The 10,683-nt window shown below is 40.0% G+C and overlaps 2 protein-coding genes across 2 annotated transcripts; one reads left to right on the forward strand and one right to left on the reverse strand.

Moving 5' to 3' along the window:
- Positions 1–352: 352 nt before the first annotated feature.
- On the reverse strand, positions 353–4,840 carry LOC135495304 (ankyrin repeat domain-containing protein SOWAHA-like). The gene is made up of 8 exons (XM_064783768.1): positions 4,652–4,840; positions 3,962–4,020; positions 3,551–3,704; positions 3,129–3,226; positions 2,574–2,723; positions 1,098–1,139; positions 628–729; positions 353–406 (listed from the first exon to the last, which is right to left on the reverse strand). The coding sequence occupies exons 1-8, from the start codon at positions 4,770–4,772 to the stop codon at positions 353–355; spliced, it is 780 nt and encodes a 259-aa protein (XP_064639838.1). The 5' UTR covers positions 4,773–4,840.
- A 2,168-nt stretch (positions 4,841–7,008) lies between these two features.
- On the forward strand, positions 7,009–10,531 carry LOC135495351 (FMRFamide receptor-like). The gene has a single exon (XM_064783860.1). The coding sequence runs from the start codon at positions 7,459–7,461 to the stop codon at positions 8,563–8,565; it is 1,107 nt and encodes a 368-aa protein (XP_064639930.1). The 5' UTR covers positions 7,009–7,458; the 3' UTR covers positions 8,566–10,531.
- The last annotated feature ends 152 nt before the right edge of the window (positions 10,532–10,683 follow it).

Below are 10,683 nucleotides of genomic sequence, written 5' to 3' on the forward strand. Positions count from 1 at the left end.
ATTAAAAACAGTCCGCCACCAATCCTCTAGATCAAAGGGTGATTTTTTTTATTGTTATGATGAGATCAAATCAGATAACTTTTTTATCATTATTTTTCCATGTTAAACTTCGTAAAGGAAATCTTCTTTACACTTTTTTTATTAATTTTTTTTAGATGATACATATGGGTAATTTGATAAATATGAAAAATTCAGATATGAAGAAATTAATTTCAGCTCAAACTAGAGGACAAGCATTGTTGCCATCTGTTGCTATCAAGGCAAAACATAAGCAGCCTGTAAGGTTGTTTCGCTGTTCCACTTGCAGCTGGTACCGAGAAAACCCCATAGCGACCAACAAGCTACTCTCTCTCTACACTGTTGTACTACAAGTGACACTGATCGAGATACTTACGGAAGTTAATTCCTGAAAAAATTAAAAAGGAAGGAAAGTTAGTGAAATCTTTTCAAACTCAGTGCTTAATTCAGAGGAATAATGAACATTCTTTTTCAGTTCCAAATTGTTGCCTTCTATCATCCCTCAACACTGTCACGCACAGTAACTTTTTTCATTTCTTTACTGATTCGGCAAAATTACTAGTTTTTGACAAAGTGCTATAAAGCCCTCAAGAATTGCGTCATACTAACCTTTTTTGCTGCTAGGTTAGGAAAGTCAATCAACATTCGTGCCATCGTTTGGTAATCTGATTTAGCAGAAGTGACCATCCATTCTCGCTCTTTCGGGTCGGTCTGGTGGAAAGAATTAGATTAAAGCCGATATGCAGAATCCTAAAACTGTCACAAAGGTGGTTAGAATCATACACCCCAACAACATTCTGATGACAAATTTATAACTTAAAGTGTATCGGCAATCATTAATTCTGAATAAGGGACCTGATTTGATAATGAAGCCTATGCCAAAACAAGCACCAAAAAGCAGAATAAAACCACAGCAGTTGTTGCACTAGATTTTGTTGACATATTTTAGTTCTTCTAGTGATCTAAGTTGGCACCTTAGTACAAATCGAATGATTAAGGCCAGAACCTAATACACATTACACTGGGGCTGAGGGAGTTTAATCCAGTTTATGGTCATCTTTGAAAAAAATACCACTAACCATATTAAGTAATCCAGGATCATCTTCTGAAAGAATTCTGGTCTGAAAGAAGAAAGAATGTTTCATATCATCCTTTGGCGAATCATCGTCAAGAAACCAAAGCGTCGGCAGACTTAACCTTTTCCTGAGGCGAGAAGTTGACTTCTGCCGATGGATCAAGAAATCAGAGAAGACATCATCGTTGGTTTCCATTCTTGTGAGCAGTGTCTCTATCGTCTAAAACTAATTTTCAATAGTTTGTGAAAGAAACGTAATTCTCAATTCACAAAATTGAACATCAAAGTCCTTGCACATGAATATCACTTCCTTTGGCGTTGATATCAACAAGCCAAGAATGAGAGTATGTAAGCTGAACTTCTTTTAAAGCAAAGTGAAAATGTTTTTTATAAGAGCTTACAAAATCAGCTTTTACAGGAAATGCAAACTCATGTTGAAATGATGTTATTTTTTACCAAATGGAAAAACAGTGCTCAGCAAGGTTCTGTTCAATTGCATTTTATGCACCAAATGCTTGAGTCAAACTTTTGTACAAGTTACAGTTACTTTTCAAGAGCTCTTTTTCATGCTTAAAGCCAATAAAAGACAATTCGACATGCATAACAAGCACACTAATCGTTATGCATACATTACACTCCCAAAAGTCAAGTAAATCAAGCAGAAACAGTGACACTCTTTCTCAATTTACAGAGAAAAAAAACAGCAGAAAAAAACTTGGACATTCTAAAATGATTTGACTCATTTTGTCTAATTTCGCACTTCAATTCAAACAGACAATTTCCCTTTTGGCAATAACATAGGGGAACAACAGCTGATATCAGATCAGACAAAAAAACTTGATGTGCTTCCCCCTGGCCGTAGAATAGCCAACTCATTCGTCACAATTCAATGTCATTCTGAAATAACCACAAAACTGAAGCCACAACCGAATGGATAACTGATTTTAAACATGTAGCCCTGTAACATTAAGAATCAGGAAAATGTTATTCAGCTGAGATTTGGGAATGAGGAAGAGCAAATAAAACCCAATGTTCTTTAACCTGCTGAAACAACAATAAGATTCAAAGAACCATGCACTGCAGACTCAACTACCACCTGAGTAAAGTTACTGACTTGACTTTCATGAATCTATCAAACCCCAGTAACACACACATTGATATAAACTTCGCATTTATAAACAATTTAAATGAACCAATTTATGGCTATTAGTATTAGGCAGATCTCTCAAATGACCTAAATACCCAGATTCTTCTGACATCAAGTCAGGCAAAAATTATATTAGTTCACACAAAATTTGCACTTTTTAAATTGTATTAGCTTCATACAAATACATCACTGACCAATTTGGCAGATGTTGTTGTCAGTGCAACAATGACAGAAGTGCCGGGTGTGTGACAATCGATGTCAACTACAAAGTTATCCCACACGTGCCACACTTTTAAGTTTACATGTACAAAATATCAACAATATCAAACCTACCTTTTCTACTTTTGTTTTCTTCCTCAACTGAATGGGCGACTCTTCTTCCTCCTCATCATCCAACGTCTGTATGCTATTGAGGAACTGCGCACGGTCCTTCACACTCACGATTGGACTCGCTTCATGTACGCCGGCTTCTTCCATTGACACCTGAAAGTTAAGATCAAAATGTCAGATGGAATCATGAGCACCATTTTTATAAAGCCACATTTTAAAAGAATCTGTTTTACAAGTCACTTTTCATCTAGTTTGCCTGCATAGGATACCAATCAATGAAACATTTAATTACAGAGAACATTTTATATTAAGTCAATGACAATGTAACACCTGCTCAGGATGGTCGAATCTCAATCTTGCCTGGCACTGAATTGGTAAACAAACCAACCAGTGGCAGGGCTTCCAAGATATTTAGGAACACTGCTTGTACTATTGAACTCTGTTTGGAAAATCAAACATTGTGTCGTCCTCGAGAGAGTTTTCTCCGATAATGGTACCGGTCAGCAATCACACCAGCTACAAGTTAAAGACAGCTTTTCAAAGGGAGAAAGAACTTACACTGGACTCCCTGGAAACATCAGCCTGAGCTCCTGCACTAGACTCCCTCGATCTCTCTGGTGTGCCACTGGTGGATGAGGAAGCATGGCTACATGCACCTGTTGTGCAACAAGAGAACATTTCAGTAAAAATATAGCTGAAATGATATCGCCGGTATTTCGCTAAACTGTAGTGACTCCATTTTGCCAATCTTAGGAAAGCCAGAACTTTATCAAACACCCAAAACCGGACAAGATATTGCTTGGAGACCATATAGACCAAAGGTGACAAAGTCCTTTGAGTTCTGGTGTTTCTTAGATTGGCAAAATGGAGTCACTATAGTTTCACTCTAATTGAGATACATGTAATGTGAAAGCATTTTATAAAATAAAGGGTTTTTGACATGAAATAACCAAATGAGTCATCACGTTTTATTCTCTCACCTGCATCTGCACTTCCTTCTCTGGATGCTGTCTCACTATTTTGACCACTGTCCGTTACGTCTCTGCCATTGGGCTCAGGATTGACATTTTCATCTATTTTCGGAGGTGACATTTGACGGTACTTTTTCTTCAGAATGATCATTTTCTCGCCATTCTGAAATATATCACAAATTTGAGCTTTGTAATTGAAATTGAAAATTCCAATTGCCGAAATACATACTGAAATGCCAAGTTTCAGCAAATTTGCATGCATGATATTGATAACTGCACAACGGCATTGCAAACAATTGCATACTATTTTCCTGAGCCACTGTGACTAGTAATGAAGCATGTACCCCTTTAAAACTGATTATGAGAACAAAATTTATCATCTTTCCCAACACACGCAGTCACGAGTTATGCCATTCCTACCTCTGACTTGACGATTGCCAGCTTATTAACACACTCTTTAAAGGTCTCCCGATTCAAGGCTGAAATCAAAGAAAACAGAATTATATGTTGCCTTCTACATCAATACTGAATAGATAAACTTCTCAATGTGACTCAAAGTATTCGGCTGTCTTCTGTGAGGGTTTAGGGCAGCTTCTCCGTTTCTATGACTATGCCAGAGATAATGCCTTGCCAAGCTTGCCCATTTGATCTCCAGGACTGGGAGATTAAGTTGCTCAAATCATCATCATTACGCAATATTGTGGTATCACCACGTCGTGAGAAGAAAGAGTCTAGCGATTACGTAAATGAAGATATAAAGCGGAAGTGGATACAATATCGTGCAATGTTACAGTCACTCACCAGCCGAGCCTATATATACACATAATTTGGCTGGCTTCCTTACTGCAAATACCGGTCCCGGTAGTTGCTTGCTTTCGACATGCACGAGTTGTACCTCACAGTCTGTGACTGTGTATACTGTGTATGTACCAGGTGCCTGGTCTTCGTGTACCCTATCTTACCCTAACCCTAACCCTTGCCCACAAACCTAACCAAGGACCTGTGGTTAGAGGGCAACTGCATATATTTGTATCGATCACTCAGTTTCACATGATCATGAGTTTGATTTGAGTTTTATGATTTTTCATTGAATTACTTTTTTGAACTTACTCTTATTTTCTGGGTCGTTTAGATACCCTTTGAAGTGTGTTACCAGGTCATGGTTCCTTACTTTGCCACCATGATTCACCAAATATTCCTTTACACTGACTAATTCCAAAATATTGGCCATGATTGATGGTTTATTGGGACATTTCCACAAAAAAAGCGAGAAACGAAATTCATGAAATTTTCGTCAAACCCGGAAGTAGATTGTCGCCATCTAACGTCAGAGAGAGGCATTGAATGGGCGTATGTTTTGCGCACGAAATTTGAAAGTTTAGCCCAATAGCATTAGGCCCCACGTGGTGGCGCTAAAGCGCACATGTACTGCGTGGTTGAGTTATATGAATTGCAATAACAATTACAATTACAAAAACTTTATTAAATCATGTAACTTACAGGGAAAGTTACACAAGTATGCGTATGCGTATATGAGTAAAGTTATGACACATTATGAATGATCATAATATTGTTACCTGCTTTTTACTTGTTATGTAAATTTGCCAACTATTGCCAACTACAGGCCACTGAATCCTCGACTTTTAGCTGCACTGCCATGAACCTCGCCGGCTCCACTAAGACGCGTACGAATAGTTAATTAGATTTGGTAACCTTATCACGTGAAGTCCATCCAAGGTTAGCGTTGACCTCAATAACTTGAACGAACTGAACTTCCTAAATTATCGTCTGGACAAGTGCGGCGACGGGGCAGCATCGATTTCACGGAACGGACTGGACTGGAATACGGCTACGCGACTTACTGATAATAGATTGTCTATTTGTCGATGAGCTTGGCATTGTTATAAATGAACTGGTGCCCTGCCCCAGCTCATTTCTCAATACCCCATCGGTTCTCAAAGTCAGCATGACTCCATAACTATCATTCAGTTACATGATGCTGATCAGCCAAAAGGTCCCTCTTCCTGCTATATCTCATGCGCGTACTTGGCCAACTTTACTATACTATTTTGGTTCCCAATGTTCCCCGACTCCCAATCAGAATGGTAGTCTCTAATGTTTGGAACGATCCAAATGGAACGACCCAAAATTAAATGGAACGACCCAAAATCTGCCAAATTGTAATTTTCCGCACGGAATTAGAATCTATTTAGCTTAAAACAGATTGTATTTATCCCGATATACATGCAGGAGGTTTTTTTTCGCCCTCAGACTAGTAAACAACCGTTCAGCGTTACCACCTTGGCATTCCACAACCTATATGCAACCGCGAGACCTGGTGCCTAGGAGGCCAATCAATCGACGTCATCGAGCCTTGATTCGGGACAGACAGGTGGACTAGTGTTAAAATCATTTATCAATTTGTAAAAATAAACGACTTTTAATGTGTTATACAACAAAATATAACTTAAAATATTCCACAAACAAACATGTTCGTTTTTTAAGTCTGTGTTTAGACTGTTTATTTGGGTCGTTCCATTTGGGTCGTTCCATTTGGAACGTTCCAAACATCAGAGACCACCAATCAGAATGGCAGGGTGCTGCATGGGTGAACTTGCCAAGCGTTGGATGTGTATCATTTGAAGACCTTACGAGTAATTGAGTGACCACGTGACTAGGTGGGCGCAGAACTGGGGGAACAAGAACTCTGTGAACAAAGATACGCACCCCCTTAATAACACCATCGATTATGCCTGAGAAATTATTACGTAATGCCAATTTGCCCCCTTGGCAAATGCCGATCCACACCACACATTGCGTGACCTTTCTGCCAAGTTCCAGCCTCACCCCATTTTTCATCTTTGTTCGTTTTAAAATGATAATCGCGGGAGAAAACCCAATGCAAGGGGGACTCGGTTGGTGTGAGGTGATAGGGGGCATCCTGCACTAACATGCCCTTCCAGTCTCTACATTAAACAACGCGCATTATTAGTTCCAGCCTCACCCGAAATCTACCCCATTTTCCATCTTTTAAGCGACTGGTATGGCAACATGAAAAAAGTTTTCAGGAAATATCTCGATAGATGAACAGGATATGCACGCTTGAATCACGTTCTGAGCAGGGCGTTTTATGATTACTAGCGTATACATTTGATGATTTTGTGAATACATGTATCATGTTGCATACATAAATCGCCTAAACGTCGCTCTTATAATCGATACAACCACCAAATTGTAATTATGCGACAATCCGTGTTTTGAAATGAGACCTACATTTTTTCTGTTGTTGGAGCGAACAAACTCGGAGGAACAAGCTCAATCGCTGAAAAATCGATATAATAATGCCATTTTGCCGGGAGAAATATCGCAAGCCAATGATGACCGAAGGCTGTGAACACGAGACCGCGACTGCCGATATATATTTAATCATCGCTCCTGTCTCCACCGCTCAAACGTGATCCCCACTTAAATACTCGACAATGACAAATTGAAACATGCATCCTCATTAGGTTTTGCCGGACCGGGTAAGTTTGGAAAGGTGACATTAGCCGACGAGGTGCCATTGATCAACTTTTTGAGGTCCCGCACCCCGATTTGAATATCTCAATACTATTCCAGCGATTTCATCACTGACTGCTTTCGAGGTATCCTTGAGCCTGGCATCGTTGAAACTTATTGACGTCCTTATTCTTTATTTGTCGCGGAGTGAACTTCGGCAAAGACGGTGGAATCTCATAATGGCATACCCCCTTTGAAGTTCGAATGTTTACCAAGTACGCTCTACCCAGGGTATAAACTGCGTTTGACTTTCTTACTCAAATACAGTGCCGTTGCAGTTGCTTGGGCTTGCACTCCGCCTCGTCGTGAACACGTACGATAAAGATTACCTTTCACACAATCTATCTAAAGAGCCTACCATGGCGACCGCCTTTAAGGATTTCAATTCAACCGAATACGCCTTGGATATCATTCCGCATGAAAAAATTATTACACCAACAGCACAAAGTTCGACCACATCATTCGATGATTTCATGTGGATTAATTTCTGGGAATGGAGGGTCCAAGTGATCCTCTGGATATACGTTCCCCCGATTTTAATCGTAATGGGAACATTTTTCAATGGGTTAACTGTCTTGGTTCTGCTTCAAAGGAAATTTGGGAAGCCATCAACTAGACTGCTTCTTATTGTCCTTGCTCTAGCAGACACCTCGATGTTACTAACAAGGTGTCTTCGTTGGTGGATCTTGAAGGCGTTCGCAATAGATGTGCGATATTTAAGTGCTGCCTCATGTCCAATACATCTGTTCTTCACTTACTTTCTTTTTCATTTCGCCAGCTGGAATGTCGCATTGCTGACGTTGGAGAGATGGATATCTGTGTCATATCCGTTAAAAGCGAGGGTGATATGCACAAGAAAGAACATAATCATCACTTTGACAATAACCATTACATTCCTGGTCGCACTTAATTCACACATTTTTTACTTTTTCCAAAGAACACATGATAGTAATTGCAAATATATCTCGAAAGCATATCATAATTTTCTTCTTAAAGTTTGGTACTGGATCGACTTTTTAGCATATTCAGGCCTGCCTTTCACGGTTATAACTTTCTGTAACTGTTCTATCTTCCACCAAGTTAGCCAAGGACAAACAAGACGAAAGGCACTTCAGAATTCGGATGGAAAGACAGACTGTGGTAGAGCTCAGATGACCAGTATGACGCGCATGTTGACCACAGTTAGCGTCATGTTCATTCTTTTCACTTTGCCCGTCTCTGTTTATTTCATTGTTTATGGGTACCTGCCGGGTCGTGATACCCGCACGAGGAAACAGTGGGCCCAATACGATCTTAGCTACGCTGCAACAAATTTATTCAGTTATTTAAATAATACAGTTAATTTCATTCTTTATTGCTTGAGCGGGACACAGTTTCGAAGGGAGGTTCTCCGAATGCTCCGTTGTCAAAGAGTGGTCGAGGCAAGCCAAGGCTCCGGTAGCCAGGACAAAACGTCTGTTACATGAATTCTGGTACTTCATGATAAAACTCTCGCGCTTTATCAGGAGTTAAAACTCTCGTTAGTTGTCCTGCAGTCAAAATTAAACACGTGATTTGGATTTGGTTTTGTGCAAGAGAATGTTATTACAGTTTGAGGGCTAGTCTTTCAGCCACATAAACATGCACATATCTTTAAAGTGATAAATATGTGCAGCAACTGTAGGCCGATAATCAATGTTGTAGTACATGTGTAGAAAAGCTTTCAGGAGAGCATATAAGAGCTTTCAAAAGATACCATTACGTTATTACCTTTGCATAGTGTCGGGATGACACGTTGCATGTAGAGACTCTATGGAAAGCGAGACTATGCGATGTGACAATCAGATCCCAGCTGCTACCGTAAATGACGACATCCCGTAGTCTATACGGCGTTTCTCTCTCGCGACTCAATAGTTCTCTGTATCGCAGGATACAACATCAGTCTTGCGTGTCCGATATCGTCTCCGTCGTCGTTTGCCTCCAACATTCCCGTGTGTCACTCTATCAGCCTTGCTTATTCCATTCGACACACGTGTCCAAACCAAGAACGTATGGTCATCTCTTTTAAACCAACAGCGAGACTGAAGGTTGACCTGTCGTTCTCCTGATCTCAGTGTTGCTGAAACGGCGGAACCACATCTTAACAGCGCTACAGACACCGTGGGTGTATTTTCAGCTACCATAAGTCAGACCTCCACCAGTATATTCTCATACAGCAAAGATGCATCCATCCAAGCTACTAAACAGTTGGTAATAGTTGCTGTTTGCGAGTTAGGCATGGTCACGTCCCTTGCTGTGCCACTGTCGAACCAGATCTACAGTGCTGTGACGTCTCATATAACAAAATCACATCATATGATGTGAAAAATCACTATACACGATGTCAACAGGGGACCCCTCTGAAGTCAAATCCGATAGTTATAGCTTGTGTGAAGGAATTCCTTGACCCTGGCTATACTTATCGGATAAGAAGGATTTAGCTTCCGAGGAATATGTCTTATTTGCTTGCTGACTATAGCATCCCATAAGCAGCATATGGCTTACAAGTGTGTGGTCGATAATTTTTTACTGAGCAAATCAGATGAAAGACGAATACGGTTTCAGTTTTTTCTGTGGTGTTTCTGGTGTTGAAAATCTCATAATCTCCTGGATACATTTAGTCATCTGGCCATAAAAAATATTTCCAAATTACTAGGCGTTGGAAATATCTTCAACAGACAGGCTGAAGGTGCTCTTACTCCAGTCCTATATATTGTTCTTCGTCATCTGACCAACTACTTTGACATCACGTTGTGAAGCTGTGCGGGTGTTTTCGTCAGGTCACGAACTATAATAGGCCAGCTGAAAAACTAATTGGGCCACTGTTACATTTTTTAAATATGACATCGCCCGGATAAAGTTTCGTGGTCAATACGATGGCTAACTGGACTTTACGCAATATTTCGCCAAAAAAGTATTCTACGCAACGGTCCCTAGGTGACTTTTCCTATTCATAATACACAGCCTGTCCATGGTATTAATCCTCAAGACTGCTTCTCATAGAATGTTAATGATGAACAGATATTCTGCTAAAAGCATCGAACAGGAAATCACTGCATAAGTGCAAAAACACGTTTCATTTGCTTTGTTGCTAACGTGAATTATTATTGCATTCTCTTTTCAAAGAAGACAAATGAGACGTGTTTTTCTCTATCGACCACCAAATGCACGAGCCGCTGTGACTGAAACGGCGGGATCGCATGAACGTTTAGGTGTTCAATACTTACATTGCACAATCCTAAACGACGGAAAGGGTTGCCGTTTACTGTATGGCAAAGTCCTCCAACCAGCACATGTTGGAAAACATGCAACGTGTATGAAAAGAACATGGGAAGTAACCTGAAAAATACACTGTCCTCTTTGATGAAACATATTCACCAACGTAACCACGTCGCTGGGGCGTGGTGGGTTGTAAACATCCTACCAGCAACACCGTTTGTTTAACGAATACAAATGAATAACAACTAACTGAGAATATTAGATTTAATGAATAGTCAAAAAATCACGAAACACAAAAAACGACTTTTGCACAATTCTTGTGTCGATTTACCACTGAAGGATATAAT

The sequence above is a fragment of the Lineus longissimus genome, chromosome 11, assembly GCF_910592395.1.
Source record: "Lineus longissimus chromosome 11, tnLinLong1.2, whole genome shotgun sequence".
Classification (NCBI taxonomy): Eukaryota; Metazoa; Nemertea; class Pilidiophora; order Heteronemertea; family Lineidae; genus Lineus; species Lineus longissimus.